At 39.1% G+C, this 20,546-nt stretch overlaps 2 protein-coding genes across 13 annotated transcripts in view; both read left to right on the top strand.

Annotated features, from left to right (window-relative positions):
- Positions 1-20,546, top strand: part of LOC138622079 (oligodendrocyte-myelin glycoprotein-like) — a 222,124-nt gene that overhangs the window by 9,354 nt on the left and 192,224 nt on the right. The gene's annotated exons all lie outside the window — the stretch shown is intronic.
- Positions 4,443-20,546, top strand: part of msi2b (musashi RNA-binding protein 2b) — a 243,771-nt gene continuing 227,667 nt past the window's right edge. For 10 of the 12 annotated variants that reach the window (XM_069700585.1, XM_069700579.1, XM_069700582.1 and 7 more), the window contains exons 1-5: positions 4,444-4,615; positions 4,942-4,982; positions 5,280-5,361; positions 5,924-6,008; positions 16,083-16,124. In XM_069700585.1, the coding sequence (XP_069556686.1) occupies positions 4,554-4,615; positions 4,942-4,982; positions 5,280-5,361; positions 5,924-6,008; positions 16,083-16,124 (312 nt within the window). In that variant the 5' untranslated portion in view covers positions 4,444-4,553. Of the gene's footprint in view, positions 4,616-4,941; positions 4,983-5,279; positions 5,362-5,923; positions 6,009-16,082; positions 16,125-20,546 lie in introns of all 12 variants that reach the window. The other 2 variants (XM_069700580.1, XM_069700573.1) reach the window with 1 other exon arrangement.

Here is a 20,546-nt window from a genome sequence, read left to right as displayed (position 1 = left end):
ATTTTCCACTGAGATTTAGTGAAGTACAAATATACATTTACTATTAATGGAAATACTAAAGTACAATAAAATACATCAAATTTGTAGTTAAGTACAATACTTGAGTAGATGTGCTTTGTTACATTTCACCACTACAGTTTGAATTACTGGGAGTTTTTGTAATATTCTATGTAATATTGTAATATTGAGTAAGAATCTGTGGTCCTCAGGGGTAGATAACTACAAACTATTTTGTTGTACCTTGAGGTGCTTTTGAGCTCTTAATAGGGAGTCTTTTGCATAAATATTTCTAAGTCAATATTCAAATTCCTTTTTTCTCTTATATAATGTGGATTTGTAGATATCACTGTGGCCCACTACCTGGAATGCTTGTGCGTAGCCTCTGGCACAGCTTAATTAACTCGTCTGTGTGGTTACAGAAGGCATAATAGGGGCAGAGAAATCAGTCATCATCAGAACATCCTTCCCACTGATCAGACTTCAAACAGTTTCTCTGTGTGGTAACAAAGACACACACACAGTCCCAGCAATCGGCACAAATCACGATCAGCTGACATGGTTCATACACAACCACCCTGGAGGAAACATACAAATGAATGATGAGAACAGACATTTTATTTATTAAATTAATACATGTACCTTTCGTCAATCCTAGTCGGCCAAAATAGGTAAACTGCTAAATTATTCCAGGCAAGATGAAAGAGCAGGTAGTCTGCAGTTTGGTGGGTGGCTAATTCCTGAAATAGGCCTGTCAATTATGCATGTTCCAGTCTGGCCCTCTCCCTGCAGCCTGAGAGGTGCTTTAGCTCGGCAAAGAAGGAGTCGAGAGGAGAGGACACTAGAGGGAGACAATTTGTTCACATCTGCAGCCTTTTCCACAGCTCTCCTTGGGATTCAGATTTTCATTGTAATAGGCCCTTCTGAGAGAAGCAGAGATCACTCGGTCCACAGTGATCAATATGAAATCATTCACAAAATCCAAAGGATAAAATTAACAACATCTCAAGAGTGTCTAGATAAGAGCCATGACAAATTCATGGAAGTGAAGGAAGGTATTTCCTCTGAGCTCTCTCACACAGGACTGCATGCCGAAAATATGTGGTGAGCCAGGGCGTCTGTTATATTCATGCAAATTAGGTTAAAAAAAATGTAAAATCACATCAGTATTACACCACATCTATCAACGCTTGTGTTTATGTCTTCAAACCTTGTAAGTTTAAAAGAGGAAATTGTGCTTCATGTACAGATTACATGTTGGAATCCGTGCGGAGGACGGTGTTACACGTGATCCAAGAACAATTTCTCCAAGGTCAAGTGAAGATTCGGAGGGCGTAAAACGATTACCGCGACAGGAAACAGGATGCCTCGTCTCAAAACGGCATCTCATAACACTGCCAGTGAGTCTGTTGCTTCTCTCACTTTCTTTTTCCCCTCAGCTCTTTCACACACAATCAAGTTTACTTCTCTCTCAATCCCCAAATCCTCCAGTTTTCATGCAAAGGCTCGGTTAGTTACAAGCTTTTTTTTTTTCGCATGCTCAATTTCCTCTCTATTGAGAAGCGCTTCATATTTCAGAAATGAATACAGGCTATAGTCACACTAATACAACTGTATGAATTCAGAAACCTTTGCATTTCCCTTCACTCTGAAGCAAATGATGAGTTCAAAGCATTGCAGGATACAAAAACATGCCTTGAAATTCTTTGTCCCCCTCATTAATCAAAACTACGTCCAAGTAATCAACATATAATTGTGCGCTCTGCATCACTTGTTGTAAAATATAACCCCCTGCATTTCTTCCTTGCTCTGTACTAAATGCTCAGCTGCTCCAAAAGCATAGCTGTCAGAGCAAAGTTGCTTAAAGAGGCATAAACATTTTAGGCACTTTCATCAGGCAGTGGTTGCTGCACAGATTAAAGGAGAACACTGCTCAATTTAAAAATCTATACATGCTTCTTCTTCAGTCAGTGTTTAAAAAAAGATCTGGATACCCAAACCCCAAACTCCTGCTATTCATAAGATATGAAAGATTCTGGCTGGAATCTGAAGGAGTTTAGCTCCAGAAATTGAAGAGGGAATGTCTGTTTTGGCATCAGGTTGTTTTGGCTTCAAAGTCTGTTTCGCAACCCCTGATGAGATATTGTAAGACGTCACACCCGCCCGTTCCTTTTCTGTCACATTTAACTTGCCTCTCTTCACGGTGTAACAACGGTGAATAGAAAGGCAATAATACCCATGTTCACAAAACAGAATAATTCACGATTGCACCGTGAAAACCTGGGCCTCCAGTGCTTTTTATTTGAGCATAAAACAGAAGTTGCTCCTCATGTGTTAAATCCACTGCTTCTTTTTTTTTTTGCACACCTTGCGATGGGTTTTAAAGCCTGTTGTTTCTCAGAGCACTCATTCCACATCAATTTATAACCTCCCCGCACTTCTGTCTTTCAGTACAGCTGCATGAGTGGATGGGATTGTCTTGCATTGATATTACAACTATATATACTGTGGGATGCTGGAATGCATTTGACAACAGCAAAGTAATCATAAATGCATCATCAAATGGCATGGGACAGAACAAACAGCGCAAAGAAGGTATAATAACTAATAGTCTTTCACGCCAAGAGTCATATTTCCATTTTCTTTGACACTCCTGTGCTACTAGGAATTGCCGCCATTTGCTTCGTGCAAAGATACAGACAGCTGCAACGTGGAGAGTCCCCTAACTAATGACAGACTTCTAGCTGTTCAACTGACAAAAGTGTTGTTATTTGGGTTTTATCTAAGTCATTGTTTCAAAAACATGCTGCCTGGCCAGATAAGAAATTCCCTGTAGTGGAACCCTGAACAGTCACAGACAGGCCTATTAAAAAAAAAAAAAAAAAAACTTCACTGGCTCTGAATAATGAAACAGGATCACTCGTCATGTCTCATCCAGAGCTTGAGACATCTTCTCATTTGGAGATTAATAACTGTATTTTTGTAATATTTGTTGTTTGACTTGTGTGAGCTGCTATCTGGCATGGAAGCAGACAAATGTATCATACATCATTTAAACAGCATTTGCCCATGTATTTTTTTATTGCGTTCTATACATAGCATGCCGTGCAATTAATGCAGATCATGACATATTTTTCTCTCACTGCAAATGTCCTATATATTCATTTATTCTTAATTTTTTTTGACCCTACTTCTTCTTCAAGGTCACGGGTGGGGCAGAGCCGGCTTCTCTCTATATACGTTGTGCACAGGGAAGGGCTGGCAGCTCATTACAGGTCATCTGCATTAAAATATCCATAATTAAAGCACTGTATGTATGGAAACCACACTTTATTGATCCCTATGGGAAAATTCTTTGTTGGCTGTTAAAATGAAGTGAAAGGTGCGACCCCGGGGTCAGCTACGGGGATTAAAGGAGCTTGCTCGGGGACACATGGACACTGCTAGAATACAGCTTTTACGACTTGGGGGACTGTCTTCAATAATCAACCCAATGCACCGCCTAATATTGGACACTGTTGAGTGCATTTAAAATCTGATCCTCTGTATTCTGTGCTGTATGTAAAAAAAATCTTAGTGCAGCATGCTATAATTCAACCTTATAACATTGATAATAAATTGCTGCTGCAGGATTGTATGGCTCATGTTTAAAATTGGCCCATTACATGTGCACCTGCTGAGACTCATCTTAATATACGAACCAAAAATCACCTTTTACTTAGCTCTTATTGATAAAATATACAATTTATAATCCTTCACTGATATTTTTAGCGCAGCATAAAAAACAACAACTACACAGTACTTCTTTGCATAAAACATTCAATAATAGCTTGTTTTCAGCTGTTAGTATTCAATTATTGTTCAATTATAGACAAGATGCCAGTTTAGTGGTGCTGCACAATACCTGTTTTACACTTAGCTTCACACTGTAAGCAGCTGAATTAAACTCTGATTATTTCCCAATAAACACTTGTGAGTCATAACAATGAGGGCAATTTAAATATTAACATGAAAATGGGAATTACCCCATTATTTATTTTATTTTATTTTTTTTGCTTCTTTCTGGGGGACTATATTGTATGGCGGAAGAAGAATTAGTAATTGTTATTAATACAATTTTTTTTTTTTAAATACATATATTCCAGTGTTGCTTTTGATGGGCTCAGTTTTCAGTTGCACGATCATTTGTAAACAGTATTGATTAAAACGAACATTTCTCATGGTATGTGTCCACGGTTTGGAAGAGCAATAAGCCACTTTCACCTCTAGTGGCTTATTGCTTAATTAAATGACAAATCGGAGGATTGGTTTGCAGATTGTCTGAATTGACGTCAATTGGATTGGTTAGGTGACAGAGGCAGGCTCCGCCCCCTGTGGGCCAAGGTAGAGCATGCTGAGAGAGGGAGGAGGGAGCAGGGGGCTGAGCTGATCCCACGTGTGACGCTTTCATTCCCGGCTCAGTAATATTCTCATAGCGGGGCTTTGCATATCTCCTGCCGTATCTGTGTGTGTCTGTCACTGTTACTGTAGTCCCAGCCTATAGTTTTGGAATAGATATGGAAGGAGACGGGAGTCAAGCCACATCCGGAAGCCTAAATGATTCACAACATGACCCGGGGTAAGAATCTTTCTAAATTGAATGCCAAGCCACGATTTTTTTTTCATGTTACAACATCTTGGAGAGGACTTCGACTGCCGTGCCGGATTCGTCCCCACAGTACGCACTTAAAACCGTGCACGGGTCTGTTTCCATATGCAGTTTTAAAGACCTCAGCTTTTTGTAGCGAGAGTGGCCTCCCCCTTTTTATGGAGACAGAGTATATGAAGCGCGAATGTGTTTTCATAGTCTTCCTTTATCCTTTAAGGTCGCTTTTAGAAGTAGTTAGTCGTCAAAATGGCCGAACTGACATCTGGACTCACTTCTGTTGTGTTTTCCCCTTACAGTAAAATGTTTATCGGTGGCCTCAGCTGGCAAACCTCACCAGGTGAGACTGTTATTCTCTTTTACGCCGTATCCAGTATTTTCTTGTTGTTTTGTCGCTGTGACTGAGTGCTCGTTGTGGCTGCTGGCGGTGTATGTGCGAATGTGCACTGTGCAGCAGTGTGTACTGTATGGGATATCTCACCCAGTGTGTGCGCACGATGTTATTTTTGATCTCCGTCCATCTGAAGTCCTCTATTCGACCCCTATGCGCATCGCGGGGTTGTTTTTGAAATGCAGTGACAACAGCATGCCCCATATGTTTCTGTCCAATGACCCGACATATTTTCTCTGTTCACAGACAGCCTTAGAGACTATTTTAGTAAATTCGGAGAAATAAGAGAATGTATGGTGATGAGAGACCCCACGACAAAACGCTCAAGGTAAATACAGGGCTTTTCTACTTTTCCTTCCCGCTGCACATGACGATATCGCTTACTTTGACCGTGTTTAGTGCTAATCCAGCGTGTATGTGTGTTTGTGTGTCCGCGCGCCCATGTGTTCGCGCGTGTGTGTCCCTGGCTGGGTGCGCGCGCGCGCCTGCGTGTGGTTTCACAGCAAGCCAGATAAGCTTAAATGCTCACTGCTGTAAAGCTGCGGCCGAATGCAATTTGACATTGACTTTGTGACTGCACCACAATGTTGGTGTAGTGTCGTCTCGTATTGGAACAGACCAAAGAATGATGAGCGACGTCCTCAGTTTCGCTTTCATATCTGCCACAGGACGTCCATAATCTGGATTATACATGTATTTACAAAGCAATATTGTGACAATAATAAGGTCATAGGAAAATTATGTCTACTGTGCTGCAGATTATTGTTGCAAAGCAGAAATATTTTTCATCATTTTGTGTTTGCAAGAAAGAAAAATGTATTTTTTTGTATTGTTGTATGTATGCATTTTAACATTGTTGTTGTTTTTGTCTGTGTGTCTTTGTTTTGCAGAGGATTTGGGTTTGTTACGTTTACAGATGCTGCCAGTGTAGATAAAGTCTTAGCTCAACAACACCATGAATTAGACTCAAAGACGGTGAGTTAATTTTATCTACACTTATATAAGATACCAATGTTTTATGTTTTCACTATGCTGCCAACTGTGACTTTTTCCACTGCCCAAGGCCCCGTGGGGAAACACCTCTTAGGTTAGCAGGCTCTGTCGATCAAGGTCACACACAAGGGCTAAATGCATGACGGTCCGTTCGACGTGAGCCCGGCAATAAAACACAACTGCGGGATGAATATTATACGCGTTCACTCTTACTTCTCCGGCCGAATGGGGGCTGACACGCCCCCCTCTTTGCTGCAGCCACATGTGCTGTGTGCACATATCTCAAGGCGTGCTGTCTCAGGACTGCTGCCTCGTTACCGTTTGACCCAGCAGATATCGGTCTGTGTCGCGCGTGATGCGCTCACTCTAAGTGAGAAAAAATAAAATGAATAGGTTTGAAACGACAACAGAAATATTGCCTTGATGCCAAAAACGGAGTTCTGTATTTGTTTGCAAATTACAGCCAAATTCATACAATTATTTTTTAATCAACCAAGTTGTTGTTCAAACTAACTGGTTACTCTAATTTATGATAATTATAATATAGCAGTGTGCTAGAAATCCCTCGAGATGTGCTGTGTCAAATATTTACGATTACAAATGCGTGTTTTGGTTTGACAGAGCTGACTGATGTACTTAAATAAGGCAATTGACCCACACTCACACGCTCATTCATGACAAAACTTGGAGCTATTGTTGGAGTCTACTTGCGTTTTGGAAATTTGTCAGTAGATGAATAATTAAAGATGCTAGTCATTTTTTGAGATATGTTTGTAGCGATGGATTAGATAGGGCTCAGCTGAAATGATATTTTGTCTGGGATTTCTCTTTGGTAATATCCAGATATGCCGGCATAGTTTCTGTAATGGAATAGTTCTTGTTGAGGAAATATAGTCTGTGTGTGTGCGCGCTACCTCGGCCGACGCAAACTCTATACAGAGGAATATTTTCAAGGATTTTGAAAGATAAATAGATTTTACTTCAGGTGGCAGTGTATAATAAGCATACTGATATCTCCAAATCTGTGTAGGATATGGAATGTAATGTAAATGCAAGATTGGTTGTCCACTGAGAGAGACTGAGCCCAAGTGTGATTGGCACAGAGCTGAGAAACTTGCTGTTTGTTGGGCAGCAGAATTTACTTTATATAACTGTGAGGTTCGTAGTAATGTGGCTGCTCTCATTTTCTTTCGCTCTTTTTTTTAATTTTTTTATTAGAGAGCTATGAGCTTTCTGGCCACTTTTCAGAACAGCTCAGTGATGGAGGCTTTACCTCTCCAAAGGGGTTTATGGGTTTAGTATTTCTGCTGGTCTAAAAATTTGTAATTTACCTTTTATATAAAAAAATAAAAAGATGCATACCTTTACAAAATTACTGATAAAGTCAAAATGCATTATGGGGCAAAAAATGGTCAGCATATGGTTGTTTTCTCCCCATCCCATCAGATACTTCCTGTTTGCTTTTTCCAGTTTAAAGCACGTCAGTATGTCTCTTAAACTTTAGTTTTCCTTTGTATACATTTTATATGTGAAGTCTTCATCTCTATTAGTGTGTTATATGAATAAGGGCGCCATCAATTAGTGATAATAGATTAAATGCAAGGTTTAGAGCAGCCAAATGGCCCTTAAGTAAATCCGACAGCCTTACAAAACGTTGCAAACATCTATAGATGGAGGAATCCATAGAAGCACTTTAAGGGGCTGCTGGAAGGGGTAACAATACAAACATACTTTGATGCAGAATCTAGAGCAGTTTGATAACTTCAAGTTTGACATTTTGAATGAACAGCTGTGTGACAGCTTGACAGCATATGTATTTACAGCAAAGGTCGGGGGTGGGTGGTGGGGGGGGGGGGGTGGGCTCCACATGAAAATAAACTTCCACCTGAGAGTAGGCCTGTACACTTCCAGTCTCTTACTGATGCTCAATGAACAGAGCACAGGTTTGCTTCTTTGCATTGCCCAAAGGCAGTTTGAGAGCAGTGCTTGCAGGAAGCGGTTAAATTCCTCGTTAATTATTCTGTTAAAATATTCACTGGATTACCTTGATGACCTGCTAATACCAGAGTCTGTGCTAATACAGCTGCTTCTAATTTACGATGCAAAATTGTGTTTTCTCCCTCATGAAAAAGGTCCTTGATAGTTACCAGTCTTTTGCTTGTAGCTTACATGTAATGCCATTATCAAATTATTGTTGGCCTTTTTCTTTTGCATAATAATGGAGTTAAAAAAAAACAACAACAACAAAAAAAGGGTTTTCTTCAGGCTCTTCTGATGCTAATGATTTAGTGGCATGCAATGTCAGTAAAATTACCATTTTGTGATTGTGGACCAGCTTTGCTTATGTCGGTATGAAAAGATACAGCTTCACCTACAGATATATATAGACACAAACAGTGGCTGTATATCACACTTATTGTAGGCTGTAGGTCATATTTGGCAGACTTATGTCATACGTTTCAGATTTGACAGTACCTTACCCTGGGAACTGAACATTGACATTTGAAGGTCTGACATCAAATCATCATTGCCTCTGAATTGTGGCCCGAGTGCACTGCCACAGCGAACTTATGTCAACTTGTTGCACATCTGTCTGGACCAAACTGACAACTCATCTGTCAGGTATTTCATTCCCCTAAAAATCAATATGTTTTGGAAGTGAAGCGTTATCCAAATATTTCCTTTTGTTGGATAGTATACAGTAGAGAGCTAACAGGAAATGAGCAGAGAGACCTTGCCCGACTCGATCAGGCATTGTTTTGATTACATGGTCAGTGTCTTAAGCCCCTAAGCCACCAGGCTCCCTGGAATAAGTTGTTTTTAATGACCATTTGAAAATCATTTTGGATGATGACTTTTACACAGTCTGTATTTATTAAGACGCTAAACTAAGTTAGCTTTGCACCCCTGCTGTTAATGAAGCGGTTTTCCATGGCCATGTATTTTGTCATCATACCCTGACATCTGAAATATATTTATGATACTAATAGTCCTATAATAATAATTTGAATCAGTAGCTTTGGAAGTGTAGCAGTGTTTTTATTTTTGCTGGACATTTTTGTAATCGTCCGTGTTTGACAGTGATTGACATCCCAAACATCCTGTTGACTCAAGTCCGTGCAGATTTGGATTTTTCCCAGCTGTTAATGTGCTGTTATAAGTCAGTATGCAATAGAAGATTACAAATCTAAGGCAGCTGTCTGTGTTGTCTTCCTCACCATTAGTCACTGGACTCTAGCTACTGCGCTTTTGTATATCTTAACATTCACACTATCAAGATTGCATTACATCCGGATGTATTATATCTTTATAAAGTTGCTCAGCAGCAATGGAAAAAAAAAAAGAACTGCTCCAGCAAATATGGATGGTTCTTGATGTGTTTGCAGATGTGGGTTTGATATAAGTCTCCCACTTTTGCTGTGCTTAAGTAAATCCTTACCAGTTTGTCTGTCCCTTGTAACCTTGAAAGAAGTGAGTGGCTGAGAAGTCGCGACTGAGAACAAGTTGACTCATATTGGCTGCACAATAAAAGTGTCAATTCGAGATCAAATCTAATTCGGGCTGGGTATCGTTCAAAAATGTCAATAATAGCATACCGATTCTTTGACGTCGATACCAGTACCTAAACGCTACTTTTTTTCAATACCAATATTATGAAATCCATTTGAGCAAAACAAATATTTTATTATATTTTACATTCCAACCTTTAGTTTTCATGCAGTTTAGAGGGGGAGTGTGTAACCCAGGGTTTTTTCTATTACTAAAATTAACGGCTGTCCCTTGAACGCCTCACAGGCAAGCTACTGCAAGACGCTACAAGTTACTGATGTACCATTAACGTCTCACATGGAAGCGATTGTGAAATGCTACAATTTACCGAATAGAGGCTGTGCATGACAAACTCTGTAGCTCTCTGAAGCCAGGGAGATTTAAACGTTTCAGAAGTTATGTGTGATGGACGTATTAAAGTTCGATAACTAGCCCTGTAGCTAATTAAAAAAAGAAATTCTCATTTTGTTTGACATTAAAACAGTGTAGCCTTTGTATTCTAACAAAAACACATAGATACTAATGTAACTAGTTTGAATTAATATCAGTTAAAAAGCAAATGCAAAAGAGGCATTTTCTACTTTGATTACAAAGATACGTATCACTATGGATCTAAATTTTAGCTGCAGTTAAAGGAGCCATACAAATCAATGTTACCATCAAAATACCAGGTTGGGCAAAGATGGAAGAGAGGCACTCTGTCACGGTCTTCTTCTTCTTCTTTTTTTTTTTTTTTTTTTTTCTTTGCCGTTTGTCCGGTTATGAAAACGCTAAGATTGAGATGAATGTGAATGAGACATATGGGGAAGCACAGCCTGGGGGCTTAAAAACACACATGCTTCTAATTCAGAACATATTTACCATTTTTCATGATGCTGTCTTCAGTTTAGAAATGTGCAACTCACAGCATCTGTTCCCGAAAATGTTTCGGAGCAGGCCGGCATGGACAGGGGAGATCAGAGTACATGACTTTGCATTTTAGAAGTAACATTTGAGAGTTTTATAAGGCAGTCGATTGATGCCGGGTCTGTGCTTTTTCTTGTTTTGGATGTAGAGCAAGTTGATAAAATATTTATCTGGGCCAGGTGGAGCTACAAAAGGTTATATATGTCTGCAAAAGATGACGATGTGATGCCATCTATTGTAGTTGCAACAAACCTGTTTCCAATTTGAGCTGATTGTAACCTGTAAAACCTTAGAGTGTCTATTTTTTTTTTCTTGCAAGATTTACATATATTTAATGGGCCTGGGTAATTCCAGCCTTTATTGAATGACCCCAAGTCACACTATACTCTCAGTTTAGATGTTTTTAAAGGAAAGCAGGCGAAAAGGGCACGAACGAGCAGCTGTGCTGGACAAATCTGAACCTTATCAATCAGATAGGATTTGGAAGTAAAGTCAAATCAGTGAGCTAAACTGACTTGCTCCTAAGTATAGCAGGTGCTCCGTCTTCTGCAGTTAATTACGGCTGAAGGCGTTATTAGTTCATGCTGTATTGGCCTCTCGTCAGCACATACAGATCATCAGATGTTTGTCAAGGCAGTAATGTAATACCAGTGAATCAGGCTCATATTCATAATAGGTTTGCATGTTTTTTAATAATAAAAAATATATAGCCAATTTGCTTGTTGAGCATGACACTGTTATTATTCTCATTACCCATTTTAGGATCATAACAAACTGCCTTTTTGAGGTGTTACTCCACAGCCGATTGACAGCACAGATATGAAACATTTATGTAGTAATTTCTTGTCTATTCCGTCGCTATCACACACGCACACCTGTGAACCTGCTCCCACACTTGTATTGGAAGAAGCTGCAAGCTTTGATAAGGCCTTTTCCTTTTAGCTTAAACACCACATCATCATGCTAGTGTAGATATGTCTTAAGAGAGAAGAAGAGTTTACCCAGGAGCTGCATTAATATACGAAATCCTTTTTGTAAGATGTGAACTTAAGATATATGCTGTTTCTCTGCCCTGATCTCCCACAGTCGCACGCAGAGGGGGCCCTCGGAGACCCTGTAGTAAAAGGCTGTGGAAGATAAAGAAGATGGGGGGGCGGGGTTGGGGAATTCCTTTTGGTCTGTTCTCATTTATTACGTTGACATATCAGGTCGTATGATGTCTTAAGGAAATCCAATTTTGCTCTTTGTGAGATCTCGTTGCATCGTATAACAAAGGTGGATCAGAACGTAATTTTGAACAAGTCTTGTTAGGATGACGTAAAGTCTATAAGCTAAGCAAAGTGTTTCACAGGCTCGCTGCTCGACTGCAGCTCTGCCAGATACTTAAGTGCATCTTTAGCATGTCACTAGTCGTGCTCCTCGAGAACTGAACCGTGTAGACTGCACGGTTAAGATCTATCTCGGATGCCCACATTGCAAAAGGCACACGCACTGTAATTGCCGGGCTCTTTGAAAATGACATCACATTAGTGCTAGCCAGTCAATTGTACATAACAGGTACCGCTACCATGAGATGGCTGCAGTAATTGAATCAATAGCAAAAAGGACATCCTACAGACGGCTGTAGACAACAAAGGCAGGTTCCATTTTCTTTTCTCACCAAAAAATGGATTGCCATTGTATGTAAATTAGGTTTACACATGTAACCTAATGAACGTAGCTTGAGTTTAAAATTTTGGTTATGTTGTGGCTCATACAGACAAAAATAGGTCAACTCATTGGTGGTGCTTGTCAGTGATGTATTTCGATCATGATCACTTTACATTTGAACACATTACACCTTCGGTTACAGTTATGCTGTCAATAATAATGCTATTTTTGCCCTTACCTTCAAGCCCAATGTGTCCTTCGCTCATTCTATTGTGGTCAGAGACTTCAAGTTCAATTTGTAAATATCTACATGCTGTTAGTCCTGCCTCTGACTTTTCCTTGATGAAATTTGAGGAAGGGGGTGGTGGTGATTAATAAAGTATTTTTACTGCTATTACATTAATACAGCTACAACTGAATTAGATGTCTAACTTGCTAAACTACAGTAATTTGTCTTCAATTTATGATGCTTAATACATTCAGGAGCATGTTTTAATTACAGACTTATGCCTAAACTTGTCAGATGGTGTTGTGGACATTTTTTTTAAATTAAAGTGAAAGCAGTAGCACAATAGCAAAGTGTGTTTTCCCTTCCTTTTTAAAGGTCCTATATTATATAAATCCAGATTTTTCTCTTTAATTATTATTATTATTATTATTATTATTATTATTATTATTATTATTATTATTATTATTATTATAGGGTCTAGGTGCTCTATAACTACTGTGAACGTGCCAAAAGGCTCAGTCCACAGAAGAAATGTAGACGGTCTACATTAGGCAATGTTGTCATTTTGACCTTTGTAAGCTTGTGATGTCATAAACTGACACTCGTGTCCACTGTCCAACCTTTTATATGGAAGAAAACACAGAGCGGTCATTTCACTGGCAGCTAGCAAGCTACCAGACTAATGTTTATGGCCTGGTCGTGTGTCACTCAGAAATGAGTCAAACAATCAGAAGAGAGGGTCACTGATATCAATCTGCCTTAAAGAGACAGACACAAACTAGCCTGTTCTTCGTAAAGCCCCACAAGGAATCTGATAAGAGGAGATATAAAACACATCTTCTTATGGGTATCAAGACTTCAATAAAGCACAGGGAAAGTGTAACACATAGGACCTTTAAGAAAAGTTTGTTCCTTTTTAACAACATAGACCAACGTAAATCTATCTAATACACATGGCAAATCACGAAGAGGCAGTTTTAGAATTGGTTAAAAAATGTTTAGGGTAAAAAGCATTGCGAGATGAAAGCAGAACTGGGTGAAATGACATTTGCAAGTACTGCATGTGAAATTGCTGAAACAAGTGCACAACGCGGGTCTAGTTGACTGATCCCAAACCTGATGGTATGTGTGTGTTACATAACAAAAATGTTTCAGGAAGGAAGTATCAGGTGAAACTGAGACATCATAATCTCTGGTTTAGTGGTAGGGTTATCCCGTGCAAAGGGTAATGCATGTTTTAGCTCTTGGCCATAAGTACGAAGGCTCCTTCTACATGAAAGAAAAATTGCATGCACTTAATAGGTAAAGCAAAGAGAAACAATTGCTACATCTCCTCTCCATAATTTCAAATTTCTCAAAGGAGTTATTCATCATAAGTCATGACCTAAAAAGGAGCTGCTACAGCGTTTCTCAGAAGGATTGGTTAGTAAGTCCTCGTTGCCTAATTTGGCTGCATTGCTCAGAGTGTGATTTAAACAATCTGCACTATCAGTTTAACATAATTCTGTGCATGTAATTGTTTCTTCTTGCTACTCGTAATATTTTAAACTGACAGAAAACTACCAAGTGTTCTCATTTGGAAAACAGAAATCCTCATAGAGAACAGAAATTCTCAGCAGGACAGCAAAACAATTAGCTTATGCAGTGTGATGAAATGGGGTTTGATATGTTTTGTCTAAGCTTTAAAAAGTAAGATACATTACGAAGTGTAGGACGTTGGTATTCAGAGCATAATGTGTTGTCTTTGCTCAAATAGGGTGCACGAAATAATTGAGTTTGAATTGGTTATGCCTGGGGCTAAGTGCTAAAACAAATCTTTAAATGAAATTCATTACAAAGCAGGGTTACCGTGCCCAGGTGTTATTGAATTCATTTCTCATTTTGACCTGATTTAGAACGATAACAGTAATAAGTGAGACTGACAGAAAAGATGACAGTGACATTGCACATCACGGTTTCCCTTCAAACAGATTAAAACGTAGTCAGTCTCAATGGCTTAATTGATCTGTGCAGATGGTGTGTTTTCTTTCTATGTTTCCATTTCATTTTCTCCCATGGCACGATGAGATATCGTTTTCTTAAATAAATCCATCTGTGCTGAAGGAGTAACTTTCACACATGCATAGAATTGTTACACTGATTGTAAATATTTCAGTATAATGTGTAGAAATGTAAAGAAAAAGGTTCTCTGTAAAGCACTTTAAAAAAAATTTTTTTTAGAGAAAGGTTTTTTTTTGTGTTAAATTTAGTGGTATCCAGTCAAGGACATTTTAGGATGACATTGCTGTTTTGAGACAGTTCCTTGTCACTTTTTAAGACAACCCCGCCCGCCACCACCACATACCCACATACCAGTGAAATTAATGAGGAAAATGAAGCTAATGAGATAACAAGCACAAGATGGAGAAACAGGCTGATCTGACGCATCCTCTCGGTTATTTGGCAATATCTGGAGGCGTCACCGGCCTCAGACTCTCATTTTCTTCCTGTCATATTCAATCAGCGATTCCTGCCTAAAATAAAAGCGAGTCTCTGCTGTGGCCATGGCCGGCAGAACATTGGTGTGGCTCGCTTCCACACTTTTCTTTTTTTTCTTTTTTTTTTTTAAACCAGTGAGGCTTGTTTGTGATGTATATCAGGGATGCAGCACCAACAGATAATTTGTTAGGACCAGTATTTTGGTCTGAAGTCGCACCGTAATTTGCAGGAATTAATACGTGGTTTCCTAAAGTACATTTTCCAATGCAATGGAGGTTGTGCCTAGAAAGTGTCATTGGCGCTCCATCAGTTGTGGATAATTTGCAGCAGTAAGTAACGAGGGCAGAGATCTGGGCCAGCCCTCGTCTAATACTTTGGTCTGCCCGGTGACAATCCTCACTCGAAATCAAACCTGTTATTGGGCAAATATGTTGTATAATTGTATAATTTATAAGGAACCAGGTTAGACGGTGGGCCAACAGTAAATTGAAGTGATAAGCTGTTATACAGTAGGGATTAATGCACTGACTAATAAAGTTATTTTACTGCATAGTGCATTAAATGGCAGTTTACAAATGAACTGGTCACTAAGAACACACTGGATTAGGAATTGATTCAGTATTTGAATGAAGTTATAGACTACAACATTTAAGTACTGTTTGCAGTGTTTTTACTTGTTTACGTTGTCTGCAACATGACTGAGTGGATATGAAGCTACCCAGAACAACGTAGTGCCTTTTCTGAGAGAAATCTTATTCTAAACTTGACCAGATTGTGGGAAAGAGGGGGAAATGTGTCATATTTGACAAAACAATGTGGTAGAATAATTTTCTTATGGAAAAAAAACAACAACAAAAAAACCCCCTCCTTTCTGTGTTCCTATCACTGATGTGTAGGTTCATTCATGTGCACTCCATTTGTAATTAACTTTGACAGCTCTTGAATGCAGCGTTCTGGTTTTGGAAAGTGCTTCTCAAATTCCAAAAGCAGACTGTGTGTATCACCACAAGCTAAAGATATAGCTCGTGTCAATCTTTTATGGCTCACATACAAACATAAGAAATATAAACTTTTAGTATATTAAATTACAAATATTTATTCCTGACCATAGAGGATTCAGAATGTGACCGTGTGATTGGTTGCACTCTGGGGCCCTTTGTGGACACCTGTTCAGTGCTTTTTCACCCTTAAGATATCCAGCAATTCCTTGAACAACACTTCTGCTCTTCTTTTCTCATTTCCAGATTGATCCTAAGGTTGCCTTTCCCCGTCGCGCCCAGCCTAAGGTAAGAATAAATTGGTCACTAACCCCGCTCAAAGAAAATGATTATGCCTCATGTCACTAGCTCACCTAATTTTGTGTGCTCACACAGCAGATACAAAGAGATACAAACACCTAGTCCAGATCCATTGTTCTCACCTTCTCTGTGCTGTTTCACCAAAGCAATTAAAGCTGAAAATATTACATTTAAAGGCCATTTTCAGCCTGATTGAGGTTTTGTTCTTTTTTCTGTTTTATATCTGTAATTTTTTTTCTGGGCTTTTATTGTGTTATGCTCATTTCGACCCTCTTCATAGCTGTTTTCAATGGCAAATGTTTTTTAAATAAGCTCTTGTCTTATTATTACAATGTAGGGCCATTGTAGCTGAGTTTGCCAATTTAGTCAGCAATAGTTTTAAGTCCAACTTGTCTGTTTAATGCTGGCTGTTGGTTGAAACTTGTGTTCTGGGACGAGGATATCATAGGATTATAAAGTTGATTTCCTGTCTTGTGTTGGCTGTTTTGAAGGTGAAAATGAAATGTAAAATTGCAAGTTTTATTTTGAAGGGAATAGACTGATATTAGCCTATTTGTATGAAATGATGGGTGACTTCTTCCCGACAGTGATGAATTACATTTACTGGCTGAAATATAAGTCTGTCGAGCTGTTTTCTGTAGCATTTGAAGTTGAATGCGATTGAATGACACAAGTGATTTGGGAAATATCTTTTATTGCGTCGCGTGCATGTAGAAATTGTCACAATTAGCCGTGAAACAATGGATGATTTAAGACATAAGCCAAACTCCAATCACGCAGGAAGTGTCGCACAAGCTCTTCATGATGCGTATTATATTTTTCCTGTCTTGATTACTGGTCTTGAGCAGTTCTATTGACAATGAAATATTCAGCATGTGCAGATGGTGCTGTGGCGTAGTCAAGGGCTTTGTTGACATACCCTCTCACACCATCCCCCAGCATTTACGGTGCAGGCTATAGCACAGCCCACTGTAGCGCTATTCAGCATCGCTATCAGGGACTTTTTCCACCTAAACCAGGTAGAAATCAATAATAGATTTTCTCCTTTCCACTGGATCAGAGAGAGGCATTGTTAAAGAGTTGTTCAGGGTTTCAAATGAAAAATTGGCAGTGCAGGCTTTCAACGCCGGAGCACATGGTGACTTAAGGATATCGGCATATGGTTGAGAAACTCCCAGTGTTTCTTGCACGTTTCCTTTCGTGGCAAGTATATCACTTTAACTTCCTCTGTTCTGAGCCTTGCTCATAAAAGTGGAAGGTGCAATAAAACCAGCTCAGATGTTTGATGATCCTTCCAGTTTTTAAGTGAACAAGAAACTCCTCTTTCTGTCGTGGTTATTGCTTATCTTTTTTTTTTAAACAGCATTATATCCTGTATTTTTTTTTGTTTTTTTGTCAGTGACTCACAAGGAAATACAATATTTCGAGCTGTTCTACAGGTCTTAAACATATTTTTTCGCTCCAACTTGCGCAAATCATAATTCTGTGAAATAATGACATTGTAACAGAATTTGTGGCACTGCACCAGCCCTGTACCATGATTTATAAAATGGCTATAGGGCAAGCTTGTTAGAGAAGAAAAATGGTGGTATTGAATGTGGATTATAAAGGATCTTGAAGCAATGGGATTAAACCAGATAGATTAACATTGCATGGGTTTGTACTTTATGTTCAATTGATTTGAGACCTTTTAAAAGAAGTCCCATTCTGTGGTTTCCATTTAGAAAGTCCTGTCTGTTTTGCATGTGCTTTCTTTTGTTCTGCCACTGTCTGCCTGGCTGGCTGCTGATGCAGCTGTTGAATAGGTTTCAGTTTTTGTTTAAAGACGTTCGACTTGGCAGGTGCCTCCGTGGCACAAGCTTCGGGGAGAGGGGGAGCAAATCGTGACGAGACCAATCAGCGTTCATTTTCTCACCACTAACAACGACCTCGCCAGTAACCCTGCCAGTGACCTCCCACTGCCGAAAGCTGCAATATGGTAAAACTATATAATATGTACATCACGTAGAGTAATGCTGTAAACAGACAGGAGGTGAAGGTGAACATGGAGGACATTTCACTGTAAACAGCTGAAGGTGTTTGCGCGGGGAAGACAGGATCACAGGAAAAACAACTTGTATTAGCAGACATACCTGACACTGCCCCAAAACATGGACTGTTCCACTGAACAGAGACAGTCAGAAACAGACAGAGAGGAGTTTGGCAGCAAGCACTCATTAGCTTTTATTAAAATGACCCTTTACCTCCCCTCCCCTCTGATTTAATATACATTTAATGTAACTTGGATGACAAAAATACATTTGCGTATGTGCAGGTATGAGCATTTCAAGCAAAAACACTATTCGATATTCGCAGGGAACTATTTGAATATTATTCTGAGACACCTGACACCTGTACATAAACGCACAGAAATATAAAGGGACTCAGTCACGGCGTTAACTTGGGCTCAAAAAATTAAATTAAACTTCGACTTCAAACTCCTTTTAATTAAACTCCTAACCCTTTAACAAGTCTGACCAGAAGCAAGTCTTCTAGCGATCATCTTTGAGATGACGGTCGCTGTTTGATCGCACTTCTAACATCAAACTTACTTCGTCTGGTGACAAAGCCAGCCATCGATTGTTGATCTGGACTGTCTGCTGGGTGCTTCACTGTCAAATGACTGTGTATAACTGTGGTAGACTTGTGATATGCTAGCTTTACCTGGCATTTTGCACTGCACCACATTTTCATTTGTGTTTTTGATGGCGTTCCAAGTACTTTTTGACAGTTGTTGCGCATTTGCATGTTTGTCCTGTTTTTATTGTAGCATCTAAACTCAGAGCCACAAATGTTTTTCCGGCGCCTAGTATTAACATCTTGATTTACTCCTTCTGTTGTTTAATGGCGGTTGGAAAACAGCTTTTAGGTGCATTACTGCCACCCTCTGGCATCACTAATGAGTTACTACCAGGGGCCAGTAAAAACAGGGCAAATAAGACAGGATGTTAGTCACAAACTAGATATAGATAAACTCTCTCTCTCTCTATATATATATATATATGTATGTGTGTAAAATTTTGGAAAAAAGTGTTTTTAAGGTCAGTCTTGTCTTAATTCTTGGTCTTAAAAAGGCATACAGTATATATCTATATATTTATATATAGATATATATTTGCAAGAATCTGTTTATACGAACTGCAAGCCACACAGCACTGTTTGCCTCCTTTTTCCACCCTGAGTGTGAGAATCATCTTTATGTATGGTTCGAATAATCTTATGTGTTTTTGTGACCATCTGCCCCAGAATATTGGTAAAGGGCACAAAGGGGGAGATAACCAGAGGCCCCGTCAATCAAGGGAAACCGGCTAAAGAAATGCAAACTGGCACCAACATTACAAATGAATAATGTCACCCAACTAAAGCTTATCTTAAGACTTAAAAAGAACATTTTGTATTATAAATAGAAACTGTGCTTACAAGTCATGTCAGAGGTATCAATATAGACTGGTCCACAAATATTCAGGGATTAGGTTGCATCTTAGGATGACTGACAGATGCGAATGAAAGGATTAAACAATGATGATGTGATGCAAAGTGCTTTATGCACATTCATTTATACCCCGTCTCCTCCCAGCCTGGCTGGGGATAACCACGGCTTTGTTAGATAGGCAGCTAAAGGTATCTTCGGAATGCCAAGATTTCTCTGGAAAGGTTTCAGCATCTCAACAAGCCATTCTTCATCCACCCTCTCATTAACAAAAATTATTTTCATTAATGTCATTCCTTGCAGTAGACACACTGCAACGATGTTTTTGGGGCTCATTTTTGAAATATGGAAATAAATACAGATATGATTAACAAAATTTATTTTAAACATTTATTGTTTTGTTTCCCAGCGTAAGGCTGGGTATTATTGAAAGATTTTTTTGATACTGCTGCTGATACATTAACTTCAATATTGGTTATTGAATGATTGTTTTGTTAAATACCAATTTTGTAAAAATCCATTTAAAAAAGAAAATTACATTCTCTATTCATTTTCATGCATGAGAGGGTAACTTAGAGAGTTTTTTGTTGCTGCAAGTAACAGATGCCCCCTAAACGCCTCGCGTAGTAGCTGTCGCTTGATGCTGCCATTTACTGATGTTCCCTTAAAGGCTTACGTTCTATCAGTAGACACGAGCCAGCCTCCGCTTGCTGCAACGCACACAAATCAGACACGTGTGGGGCCAAAATATAGGTTTAAAGTGAAATGAGGTCTTCTTGTGTAAAATGTATTTAAGTTGAAACGCATTTTATTTTATGCACGTGATTGGGTCACCCAAGTAGAGGCCACTTCTGGTAAATACTGATGAGATTCACTCCTGCATAAGTGTAGCAAAAGTACACCATTTAATAATAAAAACATGTTAATGTGGACGTAGACTT

Source organism: Brachyistius frenatus, unplaced genomic scaffold, assembly GCF_029030835.1.
Source record: "Brachyistius frenatus isolate BFR_SWC_R1_liver_20210118 unplaced genomic scaffold, ASM2903083v1 Contig_34, whole genome shotgun sequence".
In the NCBI taxonomy this organism is placed as follows: domain Eukaryota; kingdom Metazoa; phylum Chordata; class Actinopteri; family Embiotocidae; genus Brachyistius; species Brachyistius frenatus.
Note: the sequence above shows the minus strand (reverse complement) of the source record. Positions and strands in the feature narration are given on the sequence as shown.